The 17,920-nt window shown below is 50.7% G+C and overlaps 1 protein-coding gene across 3 annotated transcripts in view; it reads left to right on the top strand.

Moving 5' to 3' along the window:
- The first annotated feature begins 2,548 nt into the window (after positions 1-2,548).
- The window catches only part of Flt4 (fms related receptor tyrosine kinase 4), a 42,637-nt gene continuing 27,265 nt past the window's right edge, over positions 2,549-17,920 (top strand). For all 3 annotated transcript variants that reach the window (XM_085830060.1, XM_085830059.1, XM_085830061.1), the window contains exons 1-2: positions 2,549-2,680; positions 17,761-17,857. In XM_085830060.1, the coding sequence (XP_085686186.1) occupies positions 2,623-2,680; positions 17,761-17,857 (155 nt within the window). In that variant the 5' untranslated portion in view covers positions 2,549-2,622. The remainder of the gene's footprint in view (positions 2,681-17,760; positions 17,858-17,920) is intronic.

The raw sequence follows: 17,920 nt of genomic DNA, 5'->3' as shown, positions 1-17,920 counted from the left end.
GTGATGGTACATGCTGGCAAGGATGTGGAGCAAGGGAACCCTCCTCCATTGCTGGTGGGAGAGCAAACTTGTACAACCACTTTGGAAATCAATTTAGCAGTTTCTCAGAAAACTGGGAACAGTTCTAGCTCAAGACATTCCTGGGCATACACCCAAAAGATGCCCCACTATACCACAGAGACACTTGCTCAACTATATTCATAGTAGCTTTATTCGTAATAACCAGAAACGGGAAACAATCTAGATGTCCTTCAACTAAAGATAGATAAAATGTGGTACATCTACACAATGGAATACTATTCAGCTATTAAAAATCAAGGACATCATTAATTTTGCAGGCAAATATATGGAGCTAGAGAATATCATCCTGAGTGGAGTAACCCAGAGACAGAAAGACATGCATGGTATGTACACATGTATAAGTAGACATTAGCCATAAAGTATAGGACAGCCATGCTACAATCCACAGACCCAAAGAAACTGGGTAATAAGGAGGTCCCACAGGGGAATATACGAATCTCACCCAAAAGAGGAGACTAGTTATCAGAGGTGGGTGGAGAGAGGGAACTGGGTAGGACAGGAGGTGAGGAGGGGAATGGCAATGTTAGTCAGGTGTGGGGAAGGGGTGGTCTGAGAGGGCTGGGAGTGGGATGGAAATGGGCAGAGAGAGGGGTATCTCTGGTGACCAGCTGGAGGCCAGGGATGGAGAGGATTCAGGGAGTTTATGGAGGTAACTCTAGCTGAAATCTCTACCAGAGGGGGCTATAGAGATTGAGGTGGCCACCTCCTGTAGCCAGACAGGGCTTCTAGAGGAGGGAGACAGACATCAATTCACCCACAAAGCCTTTAATCCCAAATTTGTCTTGTCTACAAGATGTACAGAAATAAAAATGGAACAGAGACTGGGGGAGCAGCCAACCAATGACTACCCTAACTTGAGACCCATCCCATGTGAGAGAGCCAACCACTGACTCTATTAATGATACTGTTACTCTTGCAAACAGGAACCTAGCATAACTGTCTCCTGAAAGGCTTCATCAAGCATCTGGTGGAGTCAGGTGCAGACACCCACAGCCAAACATCAGGTGTAGCCTGGGGAGTCTTATGGAAGAGTCTGAAGATAGAAATGAGCAAGTCAGAGGGGTCAAGGACGCCACAAGAAGACCCATAGAGTCAAGGGACATGGAAGCTCATAGAGCATGGGCCACCGACCTAGGAGCATGCAGGAGCTCCCCCTACACATCTGTAGCAAATGTGCAGCTTGGTCTTCATGTGGGTCCCCTAACAGGTAGAACAGGGTCTATCTCAAGTCTCTGTTTCCTGCCGTTGGATCCCCTTCACCCTACCTGGACTGCCTGGTTGGGCCTCAGTGGAAGAGAATGTGCCTAGTCCTGCTGGAACTAGATGTCCCAGAGTGGGTGGTACCCAAGATGGGGGGGGAATCTCCCTTCTCTGAGAAGAAGGGGAGAAGACTACAGGAGGAAGGATTTGGAAGATGGGACTGGGAAGAGGGGAGGGGGTGTTATAGGGATGCAAAGTGAATTAAAGATAAATATAAATAAATAGATAAATAGATAAATAAATAAGTAAATAAATATTCTTAGCCTCAGTGGCAATTAGGGAAAAGCCAATTAACAACACCATAATGTGATTTCAGTACAAGCTAAAATGAAAAACTAGTTAGCGCTGTCTACAGATGTTAAAGACACACATACCTAGGAGATTCATTCCTGTTCTGTGGTTGAGAGAGTTGGCGACTATTTAAAAGGTCATCATCAACAACAGTCTGGCCTTGACTTTTGGCAAGGATGAGTCCGGGCTGGTAGGTGGGGATCGTGGGAACAGTGGGAACACAGTACATAAAAGTAGAAAAAGGTTGAAATCATTATTGTCATTTGGGATATATTTTGAAATAGGAAAATTCTAGCAAAGGAACCACAAAGAGAAAGGAAGTCTGTGCGAGAGCGTTTGCCAAAACAGAAAGTGAAGTGTCACCTGATAAAAAAGACTTATGAATGAGCTCAGAGCAGAAGTATTTGGTGGGGAAGCTAAAGCGAAAGCCTGTCTTTCATGGTCGGAGGATGGTGTGGGGCAATTGTTAACCCAGGTGCCGGCTCCATTCACGCTATAGAGAGATCTGGCTTCTGCAGGGCGCTTGCTAAGATTTAATGTACAGCCGTTTTAACGTTATATTCGTTGCCTCTTTGCTTATGGATGGAAGGGAAATGCAGAAAACAATACTATCCGGTTTTGTTCATTCTCCGGCGCCACAACGCGCACGGGGGACAGTGCAGTCACCTGCACTCCTCGCCCACCCGCAGTGGCCCTGGAGTTTGTGCTTGTTGACGGCTGCTTTGGAACTGGGAACCTTTAAAGTACGCAAAGTGGGCGCTCTCCCTACCCAGGCTGGATTCTCCTGGGGCAAACTGGAAGGGACAGAGAGGGGCGAGGGGCGGGCTGAGGCTACGGTGACCCTCCTCCCCCGGAGCCCCGCCCCGGACCGCCTCGGCTCCTCCCCCGGACCGCTGACCGGTCCGCGCCCCGCCGGCGCCTCGGCGCGCGCTCTCACTCCCAGCCCAGAGCTGCGGCCGCGCAGGTCCCACCCGCGCCCAGGGGCCGGAGATGCAGCCGGGCGCTGCGCTGAACCTGCGCCTGTGGCTCTGCCTCGGACTCCTCCAAGGTGAGCGCCCGGGCCACAGCCCAACCCCCGCTCCCGCTTAACCACCCGGGGCCCGCTGCGCACAGGGGCCTGTGATGAGACCGCAACGACGGGGCGGGCGGAGGGACGGGGCAGTTTGGGAACCTAGGTATGAGGACGCCCGCTGGAACCAGGGAAGTCATGGGAACCGGGGGCTAGGGACCGGGACCGCGGGGAGCAGGAAAGAATGGGTGAGGACTGAAGTCGGGTCATGAACAGGGTGGCGGAACTATGACCAGGTCCCAGTCTTAAGTCTATGGTCCGTAGTGAAATGCATCCTTAACCTGGATCCTTCAGGTCCTTAGTCCCCAGGAAGTCCAGGGCTCATTGCGTCTGGGTCCCGATCCTCCAGCGTGAATCATTTCCCCGTTGATCCACACCCGACCCCGCACTTGGGTGCGCACTTCCCGATGCCTTGCGTCTGCACTGGAGATCGGTAACTCGAGGTCCCCCAGAGGGCGCTCCGGACGGGCGTCTACCTTCTCCTGGGCTAGGACTGAGGACTTGGGACACCCCACCCCGCACCCCACTGCAGGAACCTTACAAATGATCCTAGATTCAAGTTGAAACCTAAGCCGAATCTTAAGCCCCTAGTTCCAGACCGATCCACGTCGAGGTGAAGGGCCAGGGCGTCCGGGGATTTGAGGGGATCTCTGGATTAGAAAGGATAGAAGATTTGAATCATAAAGCAGAGGCTGCAAGGAGAGCCTTGGGAACAGGGAACGGAAGGTTCAAGTTTGTGTTGAGAGCTTGGCTCTGCGGTGCTGAAGAGTCTCTGGAAGCAGGGGAGCTGTGTGGAGGGGCCAGGAAGGAAGCACTGGGGATAAGGCAGGGGATGAGAGCCCGGCATCCGCTCAGGATCCGCTGTCCCTGGAAATCCAAGGTGACTGGGTCATCACAGAGCCCCTGATGCTTGATGGAGACGTGCAGAAAGACCAGAGAGAGAAACCTGTATGTCTGTATGCCATAGAAATTTACTTTGAATGTTTCATCTTTTATTCCCACAAGAGTATGAACCCTTTTTTATATAAGTGGGGAACGTGTAACCTCCCAAGGTCCTCAGGAGCCGGCAGGGAGGGAACTAATTAATGCAAGTTTTGATATTGGAGCCTCGCTCTCAGCTCACACCCTGTAGCACCCTGTCCGGTCAGACAGGGAAGCTGAGCGGGATGTGATTGAATCTGTGTAGACACTGAAGGATGACTGGCCCTTTGGCTGTTTCTTTCTTTCTTTCTTTCTTTCTTTTTTTTTTTTTGGTTTGGTTTTTTGAGTCAGGGTTTCTCTGTATAGCCCTGGCCTCGAACTCAGAAATCCGCCTGCCTTTGCCTCCTGAGTGCTGGGATTAAAGGCGTGCGCCACCACGCCCGGCTTCCTTTGGCTGTTTCTTGCTCCACTGCCCCAACCCTGGATAACGCTTCTCGCCAGTGTTCAGGATGTGTTTGTTAAGCGAGTGAATGTGTGGAAGAAGTAAACAGGGCCCTAGCTGGGCAAGATGGATGAGGAATGAGACTTCCCTGGGCCCAGGAGACCTCCCACATTCAGCCAAGAAAGGTATCTGAGGCTCCGGGAGGTTACATTGGCTGGAATGTAAGCTGTGCAAATTCTTCCCCCTCCCCATTGCTAGAATCCTGGGGTAAGCGGTCTGAAAGGAAGATAGGTACATTGCAGAGGTTCATAGAAATGAAGGAAGGTGGGAGTGCTCCCTGAAGTAAGCACCCATGACCACATGGGCTGTGAAGAGGAGAGGAGATAGTTTGATAGGGTGGCCTAGCATGGGTGGGGAATGTAGGGAGCAGGGCTGCCAATGTAAATAGAGACCAAGCCTCCTGAGCCCTGTGCCTGGTCCCATTCACTCCTGGTGAAAACCGATCCAGGAGCTCCCAGCCTGGTGGGGGATGCTATGTCAGGAACAAATCTCTAAGTGCAGAGGATGGGGTGAATAGCTCCGTGGTAGAGTATAGAAAGAAAAAAATCCCTAAGAGCAGGCAAACGGGAGTAGGAGACCTGTGTGAAGCCTGGGGACCCTAAAATGAAGCCCTCGAGGGCAACAGACTCACACTTTAGTCTTAGCTGTGCCCCAAAGTCCTTAAGGTATGTCCTGAGATCTCCTTTCCCCACTGAACACCAGTGTCCTGCGTGTGTTCAGGGGGCAGGCAGGCAGGGAGGGGCTCCTTGGACTTGGGCTTGGCTTGGTGTCCTGATCTAGTTCTATAACCCAGCAGGATCCCTGTAGAAAAGGGCAGATGACAGCTTTAATAAACTCTGTCTCGGGACTTTAGTCTGGAGGGAAGCTAGCAGGTGACACAGAGGGACTGCTGGCTTCATCTAATGATGGTCTGCCTTGCCATGGTCTACATCAAATGTGGCTGCCTATCTCTCTGATATTCCTGCTCTTAGGTATAATCCAGGTCCAAGACAGTGGGATCTACCTGTTTCTGTGGCCTTCTAGTCCTAGCTCAGAGCTCTGGGGACTGAAATGTAAGTGTCTCTCAGAAGCAGTGTAGCAAAAGGGGCCCTGATCCCTCATCAAAGCCAGGCCTGGAACAGTGTGGTAAAAAGTCTGGCAAACTTCCCAGCATGTCAGAGAAAGAGACTGTGACTCTGTGCAGCTACAGCCACACACACACATCACCTGCTCAGGATGGCAGGAAGGACAGGGGCACGACCCCATCCTGCAGGGGTTTTCCAAGTGCCAGACTGAAGTGGCATTGGATTTCTGAAGCATGAGGATGAACGTGCTCAGAGACACCCAGGTACTGCCTGTGGGCTTCACAGGAAGCCAGTTGTCACCACCACGACCCTTTACTGCAGTTTCTCATGTTGTGGTGACCCCCCTACACCCCAACCATAAAATTATTTTAGTTGCTATTTCATAGCTGTAATTTGTTACTGTTGTGAATTGTAATGTAAATATCTGATATGCAGATGGTCTTAGGAGACCCCCCCAAAGGGGTCACAACCCACAGGTTGAGAACCACTAATATATCAACTTCTGGAAGGAGTCTACAGAATGTCAGTGAAGGGTATTCTGAGCAGGGTGAGGAGCACTTCACATGATGCCCAGAGACAGGAATGCCAGACAGAGACAGGTGAATGGTCAGATGAGGCTGGATAGATCTTGGAGGTGGTTGGCTAGGGAGTGACGGAAGAGCTGGCAGGAGTGACATAGATGACTGTCCAGGGGAAGCAGGGACCTACAAGTGAATTGGACATTGGGAAGTAGGAAGAAGGAGGCTGTGCTCCAGGACTCTGGCTTAAGCAAACGGGTGGGTGATAAGATCATCTGCCTGGGGAGGACCCCAGGAAGAGGAACTCGTGTGGAGAAGCAAGGTCTCCAGGTGTTACTATCAAGTGAACTTTCTCGAAGATTCCAGTTCATGCAACCAGATTAGATAAGGAAGGAATGAAGTGGGGAAACCGGAGGGCAACCACAGAGGAGGGAAGGAAGAAAGTTCTCTGCGTCTAGTTTAAGGTTTGGTGTTTCCCTCTACCGCTCTGTTGTCTCTCCGCCGGGACTTGGCTTTCACCCCACAGCTTTTGGGAAGTTCCTGGGAGTGAAAGGCAGTGGGGAGATGTCCCCAAAGATCCTCTTGCACTCTGTCCGGACATCTCTGATAGAGAATCAGCCAGCATGTCCCAGCCGGAGCCAGGGATTGCTGAGTTTCGGTCCTTTTCAGACACTGGCTTCCTCTGGGATCTCAGTTTTCCGGTCACACTAAGGGGACACGTCTGGGAGCAGGAAGGTGCCTGTTTGGCATTCATTGCTGGAGGAGGTTCAGAGGCTCAGGCTCAGAGCTCATGCCCTGCCCCACTGGGCGGTGCCAATAGCAGTCACGCCCCCTGCCCTTGCTCCTCAGCCTGCCACCCTGTCCCTGGGCAAGCACAGGTCCTGGTGGCAAGTGGGGGAGCCCCCTGCCACGTGGACGGCAAGGTCAGCAGGGGTTCATGGGAAAGGACTTGTCGGCCACAAAAGAGGACATCCTGCCTGCATTTCCCTCTTCCTGAGGCAGGAGCTGGTGGCCCCGATTTAGCAGCACTAGGGGGCCACCTCTGAGCCAGCTGGACTGTGTAATAAAGTGTCTAGTCCTGCCAGCCGATGAGCAGAGCCCTAGCCCCAGGGGTGTCCAGGGCAACTGACTGGGACAGCTGGTGAAACCACAGCCATCCCAGTGCTGGGAACTCAGCACGTGCCAGGGTCTCCTCCATCCTCTCCAGCACCCCCAACAGAGTACAAAAGCAGCCTGTACTCCCGACCCCATCCCTGACTCCTAATGTCCAGCACCTTCCAGATGTTTGTCCTGATGCTTCCTCAAAGAACTTCTCTGAAACACAGATCTGAATCTCCCAGAAACCCTGAAACATAAGCTAGTGGAGCAGACTCTTCCTTTGGGAATCCAAAGGCACCCGAGCCTAAGAGATATCCAACCTGCACCCACCTAGCCCCACAAGTCCCAGTTTGCATCCACTTAGAATCACAGGCACTCAACCTACACCCACCGTATTCCTAACCCAGTGCTGAGCCTTTCCTGCTTCAGATAGGCCCCTGGAGGACTACTGGGGTCCACCAGGGTGGGGGGGGGTCTCATTCCCATCCTCTGTGTGCCCAGGAGGATGATTCCAGGCTTCCAGGGGGGCTTAGGAAGAGCCTGGAGTACCAAGTTCAAAACTTTCCTACTTGAGGTTCATATATTTTAAGTCACACACTTGGTGTATCTAGGAGCGAGCTATACAACTCAGTATAAAATGATTCATCAAATTGCTTCACATCAAAGCAAATGGAGAGCTTACTCTTGTGATGTAGGCATCATTGTTCCCATTTTGGAGATTTGGAAATTAAGGCCGAAAGGGTGAATGGCTCACTAGATGTTAGATGCCAGGGTGATTTGGCTATAACGAGAAAATAACAGGTGTCTATTCCAAGGCAACATAGAGACCAAAGAGATAAAGGGCAAGTGGGGCAGTTAGGACAGCAGTGGAGAGGAGAGCAGACATTATCACCTTGATGTCCCCAGCATTTTCCAAAGAGTGGTGGGCATTGCATTTCCCCCAGGTCTAGCTCTGACCTACAGTGCACACCTCAGTGAACAGCATCTTCACTCTGCCAGGTACCACTTCCCTACCCTCTGCAGATGCTTACAGAATATGTATTGTTCCCCCAAAGCCAGTCAGGGGTTAATCATTTGAAAAATCCAGTTTGTCTCACAGGAACACAATGAAAAAATTAGAAGTTTCTTAAACTAAGGAATTTTAAGACTGAGAAACCAAACTTTCCACAAAGCTGCAAACAAATACGGGAGGGACTGGGGGTCCTGTGAAGAAAGTCTCATTGGGAAGAGGCACTGGGCTGATACCTCAAAGTAGAGGAAGAGACACAAAGATGACACAGGGAAGACACCATCTCCAAGGCTGGGGAGAGACACTGTGGGTGACCGGGAAGTCAGGAGCACCCATTTTGCACCTAAGCTGTAGTGAGGCACGAGGTCATTTCATCCAGAGAGGGAGCTGTGTTCCAGCAAGATCCCCCCTGGCCACTGGGCAGATGGGAAGATATTGGTCCAGGGCTAGTGCGACCTAGTAGACAGGAGGGAGAATAGAGAGAGGTCAGCTCTATAAGGTATCTGAACTCTGGGTACAAAACTCAGTGTCAACGTGACAAGGAGAGGAGGGACTGGATCTAGAATCCCCGTCACTCTATCCTTGTTGCCGTCTTCCTAGGCGAGCAAGCTCTTACTCCGTCTACAAAGCCTATTTCAGCCCTGAGAGTGGGTGTGATACAGAGACCCGTTAGCTGTGGGAGATGAGAGTGGTTACCGACAACTGGTGGAACGAGCGTCATTGGGCCACCAGCCTAAGCTGAGAAAGGATGGGCAGGAGAAAGCTGGTTCTGTTTCATAAACTCCAGATGTGCATGCGAGTAATACTGACACCCATGAAGGTGGACATAACCCTGATCCCAAAGGCGATCTGTGCCTCAGTTTCCCCTCTCCACAATGGTAATGACAGTACCTAACTGGCAGGGTGAGCATATAAATGGGAATAGGGTGTGTGAGCAGCGTGGTGCTGCCCGGGTGCGCAGAAAGTGCTAAATATGCACTTGCTTTTATTGTTGTAACAGGATGTATCGGCATAAGCAGAATTTGGGGGGTCAAAGTGTGTGAACATTTTTTATTACTGCTGCGTGTGCCGCTGCGTCTCCACATCCTTGCCAACCCGAGGAAGTGCGTGTTTTCAATTCTTGATCATCAGATGAGTGGACGCTTATGTGTTCCCAGGTTCCTGTTTGTCCTGTTGATGTTAGATATGGTCTGGGTCTGAGGGCTGAGGGTCCCATCAGGACAGAAATGCAGGAGAGCAGTTGAGAAGGATCAGGGAGCACAGAACAGAATTGAAGTCCCCAAGGTATGCCACTGTGCAGAGGAGATGGGGTCTGGACCTTTTTCTATGACTTCACCACCCACATCATTCTCTCTCTCTTCCATCTACCTGGTTTTCAAAGTTACATGTGGGTCGATCATTTGCTAATAGGTCTACAAACCCCAGATCAGCTCACAAAAACACTCTCCCTGGTCCCTGTGGAGCAAACCTGTCCCTAGCACCCTCCCTAAATGCTCTGACTCAACACAGAATGACTGGCCGGCAAAGCAGCCACAGCCAAGCCCTCAGCAGAACTATAGTAGCCATGAGTCAGTCACTGTGTATTCTAAACTTGTAGTGGTTCTGGGAATGCATTGCAGTACTTGTGATCTGCCACTCATAGTAATCTTGGGAGGAATCTGCACCCCACAAGGGGACAATATGGAACTTAGAGAAGGGAAATGAAATCTGGTCCAGGCCATTGTGGTGAAGAACCAGCCAGCTCCAAGCATAACGCGCCCCCCCCCCCAAGGGCAGCACCTTCTACCCTGGCAGCTCCTGTCCTACACATGGGAAAAGGGATACTGATGGCAATTTGACCCTTGTGCTCAGAAGCACAGAATGTTGGCCAGCTCAGGACTCTAGGATAGAACACTCCCGCCATCTCCCTGCCAAGTTTCTGCACAGGCCCCGTGGCAGGGGATGCCACAGGGGCAGCCCTAAGAACAATGCCCTAGAACCTGAGTTCAACCCAGCCAGCTATGTCCCCTTACATTCCACCACAGCTTGTCTGTAGTCTGCAGCTGGCCATCTTTGTCCTCCTGGGCACAGCTGCCTAGAGAATTCATGTCGGTCTAACATAGGCAAGCCTTCTTTCCAAGTCAGCTTGGGGGCAGAGCTCCTGATAGCATTCCATGTCAGTCATACTGTACCTAGGGACTTAGAGGTGAGCTGCTAACATCTCAACCGTAGGCACTATCGCATGGCACAAGCCATCCTTAAGCTGCAGGTCAAGGCTGGGCTGCAAGTGTTACTTTAAGCCTCACTTTCAGGGAAGCTGCACAAGCCTTGGAGCAGCAGTAATTCTCCAGGTGTAGACAAGGCAGACAGAGGACATTGCCTGAAGCCAGGCAAGGGATGGGTCAGCCTGATGTGCTCAGCCAGACTGTGGAGAAATGCAAGCTTTCAGGAGCCAGACTGAGAACATCCACAGCTCCAGGTGGCCTATGGGAGCCAGGTATGGGGCCCTGAAGCAACAATGTCCCTCTGTGCTTAGAAGTGGGCTAAAGGCCATGGAGACTGCTGGACACTGAGGAGTAAAACAAGTGCTCAGAGTGACAGAAAGGAACAAACAGACATTAAGGATGAGGGTGAAGAGGAGCATCAAAGGTGTGCCTGTTGGTTGGTACCTTACTCTGTCATACCTTGGCCCATCCCAGAACCTGTGTAGCAGCTCCCCTAAAACACCTCCAGCCTGCCCTGCAAAGAAAACCAAGACTTTTTACCCTCTGAAATTCTAGCATAGTTCCTGGGCACATTTATCAAGGAGATGACCGTCCCTTGGTTCCAGACTTCTTTGTCTTGTATCTCTTCCTATAGACATTCTTCATATTTTCTTTCCATCTGGGTCCACCTAGGTAGGACTATAGGACACACCCAGTTCAGGAACATCCACAGTAGAGAAAGAATCCTCACTGTCTCTCAGATGTTCTTGTGTTAGGTTGTGTCTTCCCTGCTTCTCCAGGGAGATGCTTTTGAAAATGTGTCTTGGCTGGGTGTGGTCGTACACGCCTCTGATCCCAGCACTTGGGAGGCTGAGGCAAGAGGATAAAGAATTTATGGCTAGGCTTGGCTACATGAAACCCTGTCTGAAAAGGAAAGGAGGGGGAAGAGTCAGCCCTTTAAAGAGGTTTGCTAGCTGTAAACTGGGCCATCAAACTCAATAAATAGATGAATAGGAAGCAGAAGAGGGGTGAGGGAGGGAGCTTGCCCACATGGCTTCCTGCATAGGCTTTTCCATCTGAGAGGCTCACTAAGGCTTTAGATGAGGGATTCAGAGGAGGGGAAGACACTTTCTGGCCTGAGCATCTTTGCCTACTGCCAAGGCTCCAAAGCAGGGATGGATCTAGGCTCAGATAGACTTGGGCTGCCCTAAAACAGCTACCTGCTACTTCCGTTTCCTCATTACTGACTGGACTCAGGATCCTCCCCTCCCTCTGAGGCTCATGTGATTACTAAGTGAGATGCTATTGACCTGGCCAGTGCCAAACCCTTAATCCGCCAAAAGTCTTCCATACCACCTGCTTGGTCCTCAGCTAGATGCCAGCTTTGCCCTGGGAGTGGTTGCACTGCAGTCTCTTGAGCCTGACACCAGGGTCTCCGTGACTCAAGGCTGGAAGGTGCCCCCAGGACTGCTGACAGCACAGAGAAGAGGAGGTGTGTGCTCTGGCCTTGCTGACCTCAGCCTGGCGCCCGCCTCTACTGCTCTGCCGCAACCTTGGGGGTCAGGGCTCTGCTGGCCCCGGGAGGAAGAAGTCAATTCCCAAGTCAGGAACAGGAAGGCAGGGGGAGTGTAGCAGAGGCCAGGATGACAGTGCTTCCTGCTTTGGGAAAGGAAGGACAGCAGAGACAGACAACAGCCAGGCAGGAAGGATGCACCCTTTGCAGGGTTGCATGTGGGGGTTGGGCGGTTACAGAGCCTCTGAACACAGCAGATCTCAGGCCCAAATGGGTCCAGATGCTGAGGAATCTCAAGGTTCTCCTGACCCTTCAATCGGGAAGCATCTTTTGCAATGGAGCAAGGTGTTGCTTAGCTGCAGGCTAAATGAATACAGTGTGATCTGTTTAGCCATCTTTCCATCCATCCATCCATCCATCCATCCATCCATCTATCCATCCATCCATATATACATACATACATACATCTATCCATACATCCATACATCCATCTATACATACATACATACATACATACATACATACATACATCTATCCATCCATCCATCCATCCATCCATCCATCCATCCATCCTTCCAGCGATGCCTTTCAATCCATCCATCTGTCTTTCCTTCCATTTACCAGTTTACTCACACATCTATTCCCACATCAAACTGAACTTTATCTATCTACCACCATCCAACCATCCATCTCTCCTCACCTCAGCATATCTATTCATCCACTTGTCCTGTTACTCACACATCCTTCCACCCACCCATCTACTCAGCATGTATCTATTATACCAGGTGCTGAACTAGGCATGGAGCGGGGGTTGGGGGGATGGAAAGAGAATTCACTTGGTCCTTACCCATTGAAACTTATTGCTAGTGGACAATGGAAGGCAGGGACAAGTAAACGTTTACAATGCCTCATGAGGCTGATGTGGAGCCTGAAGAAGGAACTTGGGTTTTATAAGAGTGAGGAGGTCACATCTAAGCTATGGCCTGGAGATACACAAAGCATGAAGAGAAAACTTGCATAGATGACAGATATGGCTGTAAAGTGGGAATGAGTGTGGCACATTGCTGAACAACGCAGTGGCTGGAGGATGTGGCTATGAGGTAGGAACAGACCGTGAGTGTGTGTAAAGTTGAGCGAACACCAGGTCTCTGGCAGGAATTTTCCCAGGAAGTTAGTACAAAGTCACAGAAAAAAATTCAAGTGTAGACATGTGATATGACTTCATTGTGAGACACACATGTATATGTCACATATGTACGATGTAAGTATATATTATAAAGTTTATTTTGTGATATATATATATATATATATATATATATATGTATGTATGTATATGTGATTTTTATGTCTTTGGGTGCTTCACCTGCATGTGTCTGTGCACCACTTGCATGTCTGGTGCCCACAGAAGCCAAAACAAATCAGATCTCCTGGAATTGGCATTGCAGATGGTTGTGACCCACCACGTGGATGCTAGGAATCGAACCTAGTCCTCTGGAAGAGTAGGCAGTGCTCTCTTAGTCACTGCGCTGTTTCTCCATCCTCTCACTGTGTGTGTGTTTGTGTGTGTGTGTGTGTGTGTGTGTGTGTGTGTGTGTGTGTACACGTGTGTGTGTCTGTGTCTGTGTGTGTGTGTCTGTGTGTGTGTTTATGTGTGTGTGTGTGTGTGTATGTGTGTGTGTCTGTGTGTGTTTATGTGTGTGTGTGTGTGTGTGTGTGTGTGTGTGTTTGTGTGTTAACAACAAATTCACGGAGGAAATCTTAAGGAAGACAAAAGCATGCCTGGGATGCTAATTGGGGGAAGGAGGCAAATGTAGCCAGTAGGACCCCAGAGGTGATCACAGACCAGATATGTATCGCCTGGGACCCACCAGGCCTTGTGGTATATGTCCTAGAGAGAAGTGGCCATTCATGGTGTTCCCATTTGGAGACACTGAGACTCTAGAAGAAGAAGCCTTTGATGAGGATAAAGGAGACTAAGTCTGGCTTTAGGTGAAGAACATGAAAGTTGGAGTGTTTGCAGGGCTAAATCTACTGTGCATCTGGACTCCTTTAGCTGAGTTGAGAGAAGTAGTCTGAGCTGAAGATACAGATTTCTTTGAATTCTCTGGACCTTTAGAAGAGAAAGCACAGGGAAGGGAGAGTAAAAGGAACAGGCAGCAGTAGGCGGAGGAGAAGAAAGAAGACAAGGAAAGAGTGAGGTCACAGGAGCTTGCAAGCATCCTGGGTGCCAGTGTATCTGTGCTGTGAGAGTCACTAAGAGGGAGCTGCACTCCAGAGGTGCACAAGTGGGTCTGAGGGGCGCTTTGGCCACAGGGGAAATATAAAAGGAAACAGTAGCGAGAAGCAAGTGGAGAATTGCTTTGTCGGATTTCTTGTATGAAGATGGGAGGTTTCCCCATAAAGACTGGCAATCAGAAGAGAAATGAATTGTGTGAGATTTAGGTCTAGGGCATTAGGGTTTGGGGCACAGCGGTGAGCTTGTGCAGGTGTGGAGAGGCTGGCATGGGCTTCAGCTGTAGGGCAGTAAAGCTTCCCATCTCATATCTTACTTGTGAACGCTGAGGGTTGAGGAGGAAGCAAAGAACATTGTGAGTCATAGTAACGAGGACCATTCGGTCTGCAAGGAGTAAAACCAACGGGACGTGACCAGTAGGAAGGGCTTCGTGAAGCATGGCTGAGCTTCTCTGGAATGTGGTGTCCTGAAACGGAGAAGTACAGGGAAAAGGACAATTCGGGTGATAGGCTGAGTCTCCACTGCATCCAGACTAGGGCAGAGCCAGGAGAAGACAGAGGGTGGTGGGTATTTTTGATGAAGGTGACACATTCATCAATGGTGGATAAGGACACCTGAGCAAGAAGGAACGGAAGAAGGAAAAGGATGGAAACAAAGAGTAACAGGCATCCGGGGATGGTGCGATTTCGAGTGGTGACCACATCCAGGGTGTGCCCCTGGAAGCTAGCGGCTGAGGGGGAGAGGAGAGGATTCGGATCTGAGGGAGGGGGAGTCATCCTGTGGATGCTGAAGTCATGGAGAATGGAATGAGCTGGGGTGGGAAGGAGGATGGTGAGCCAGGAGCTATAGTCAGCAGAGAATGAAAGGAAGTGAGCACGCGAGAAGCTGATGACAGCTTTAGTGGGGAGAACGTGGTGCCATCAAAAGCATGAGCCTCCAGGGGTTGCTTTAGGGAGGGGAAGTGGCCAAAAGGCATTCTCCATCTGGGATATGGGGTGGGTTGGAGAACCCCGCAGAGGAAGTCATGTCCTCAGTCAGGTTTCATATAAGCAGGAGGAAACAGGATGGATAATCTTAATTAGGATGAAGTCCTACTCTGGGGGATACAGTGTAGATGGGGAAGAGGTTCCTATGGGCTCCTTTGCTTCCATCATCTACCCACCCTCTCCCATTCACCCACCCATTCAACCACCTGTCACTATGGATATACCTCATCCATCTATCATCTCAATCTCCCATCCATCTTATTTATTCACAGGATGGTCCATCATCTGTCTCATCCTCTTTCCATCTGTTATCCACCAGCCACTCTTATGAATCTTCGTTGTGCATCTTCTATTTGGAGTTTAGAAAAATGAAAGCAACGATTAAAGCTAATTAGAGTTAATAACAGCAGGAGCCCTGAGAGGGACAAGGCGGAAGCCTGTGCAATGGTGACTGCTCCCTAGGGAAGGGAAATACTGAACTAGACTGAAGAGGGATATCCCCAGAAGGGAAGGAAATGGGAATGTCCCAGACTGCAGGACAGACTAGCTGTGATTCCCTGCCCCTCTTAGGCTAAAGCCAGAGGGACAAGGAGCAGCCAGCAAGTGGTCTGCCCTTCCCTCTGCTGTATTGTAGAAGCAGAAGAGCCACCGAAGAAAGCTGGGCTTCCAATTGCCACAGCTCTGAAACTGGCAGTCGTCAGGAGTGCACACAGATGTACACACCCGACATCGCTGGGGGAATACCCTCTCTCCTAGATGGGACCAAGGTAGATGGGCACTGCCCCTTGTAGTTCTCGTCATATGCCACAAGCCACCTTCACCCTGATCTCACCACCCATGCCCATCACACCACCTCCTTCTGTAGCTCAGATTACAGACCACCATCCACACAATCACCACATATTTGCCCAGCTGTCTACCTAGGATAGCCTTATTCATTTTTTCAGTGTTTAGCGGGGGTGAGAGAACCCTACTTTTACTTCAAAGTAGCTGCCTGACAGTGGTGGCACACCCCATCAATCCCAGCACTCGGGAATCAGAAGCAGGCGGATCTCTGAGTTCAAGGCCAGCCTGGTCTACAGGGAGAGTTCCAGGACAGCCAGGGCTACACAGAGAAACCCTGCCTTGGAAAAAACAAAGCCCGGTTCCACAGAGACCCTCTTGGAAGTCCATCTTCTCTGATTTCCCTGGAGCTGAGCCTTCTGCAAGCTCTCTCCTCCAACAGTAGAAGTCTCCTCAGGCATGCCCACGAGGTAAGGTACCCACTCATTTAGAAAGCAGTCTGCAGAGTCCAGTCACTTCTCACCTCAGAATCTCAGAGCGAGCTGTGTCCCATGGCCAGGACTGCTGACTTGGGCATCAAGACCTAAGTACAAAAGGGAGACCTTGGCAGCAGTCAGAGTGGCTTCCCAAGCAAGCAGCTACCTTTATAGGCCAGGACTTGAGTCCAGCTGAGGCCTCAGTTTCACTGACTGAACCATGGGACTACATACTTAATAAGGTCCCAGGCAAGTCTGTCTGGGAGGTGATAGGGACAGAAGAAGGGAAATAGTTACAAATTGTAACCAGAAGAGAGAGATTGGTGGGTGTTGGCTGATGGCTGTGTTATCTGCATGATGCTAAAATGAAACCATGGTATATGGAGTGTGTTTTCCTGGCACCATACCACTCGGTCAGGTGGCTTGTGATCAGAGTGTGTATAACCATGCATAGTGGGGTACTCTGGGCTCTGCCTTTCTACCCCCACTAACTATAACTCAAGAACCTAGAACCACAGAACTGGCTCATGAGCAAACAGTCTGAGTTACTGCTCCAAACCCCAAGGGCCTAAAGGACTGGATGAGGCTAGGGGCAGGAGGACAGGGACTAGGGGGCGGGGAGAGACAGGACATAGCACTGGGCCTCCAGCCACAGAGTCCTCCCTTCCTGTTGTCTCAGGATGATCCTGGCAGGATGCATCTGCCAAAGTTCCAGGCCCAAACCTTCCCCAGGCCATGCTCCCCATTACCCCATCAGGATTCCACCCTGTCAAGTGCATATATATGCAATTGAGAACATCAATCAGGTATACTTGTACACTCAGCTAAAGCAGCACACACAACTCAAAGACATGCATATCTGTACACTGAGATACAAACAGATGTGTTTACACTGAAGACTTCTCTTGTACACACATGTAGACACACATATGTGCATGGGTATGTACACACCCTACTGGGAGATGGATGGTGGGTACAGAACTATGTGAGCCACAGAGCCTTGTAGAGCAGAGAGGCCCCACCTCATCAGCCTAGTCAGGGGAGGCTGCAGGTGAATTCACCAGCTCAAGCAGGTTCATTTGTGCATCTGGGGAGATGCACCATGAGAAAGCCTGAGGGTGTGGAAGAGACCTAGGCAGGCAGAACCCAAGGAAGGCTCAGGCAGTCAGGCAGAGGGAAGAGAAACTTGCAGAACCTAGAAGCTATGAAGAAAGGGACTGTCAGGGACCTAGGAGAGAGCAAGGCAGAGTGTAGGTCTAGGATACACGAAACCGTCATAAGCAGTGGGTATAAATGTGGGATTCGGGATGGAGGGGGTCTCGGGCAGAGCTCTGGGCACTCCACACTCTAAATCTCTTCCCAGTTCCCCACTACCCCCCATTCCCTATGAGTAAACCTGGAGGCTCCTCCTCTTCCTGCTTCCTGCCAGCAGCTCAGCTCACTTAGGGTCAAAGTTCAGGGAAGCGGTCATGGTGAGTTAGGATTGGACTCAGTCTGTGGGCAGTGATAGGGTGGTGGTGGGGACCGGTGGCCTTGACCAGAGCAAGGAACAGTTTGTGGTGGAGACTGGTAGCTGTCATGAGACCTTCGGATTGATGCTGTAGCCAAACTGCACATGGGGAGACAAGGCTATAGAGACTGAAAGCCACTAGGCTGTCCCTACCTTGAGGCAGCACCCCAGAAGGCCCAACTGTACCTGGACAGTACAGGAGCTGTCATGTGACCCCATGACATAGCTCCTTAGTAACCGTGTCTTCCCCCCCCCCCCCACAGGCCTGGCAAATGGTTACTCCATGACCCCTCCAACCCTGAACATCACAGAGGATTCATATGTGATTGACACCGGGGACAGCCTATCCATATCCTGCAGGTATCCTGGCTCCTCCCCACCTGGCAGTTCATGAAGGCTGCCCCAGACTAGAACAAGAGGTGT

This window comes from Mus caroli, unplaced genomic scaffold, assembly GCF_978045245.1.
Source record: "Mus caroli unplaced genomic scaffold, Mus_caroli_1 scaffold_13, whole genome shotgun sequence".
Classification (NCBI taxonomy): Eukaryota; Metazoa; Chordata; class Mammalia; order Rodentia; family Muridae; genus Mus; species Mus caroli.
This window is presented reverse-complemented; position numbering and strand designations above follow the sequence as displayed.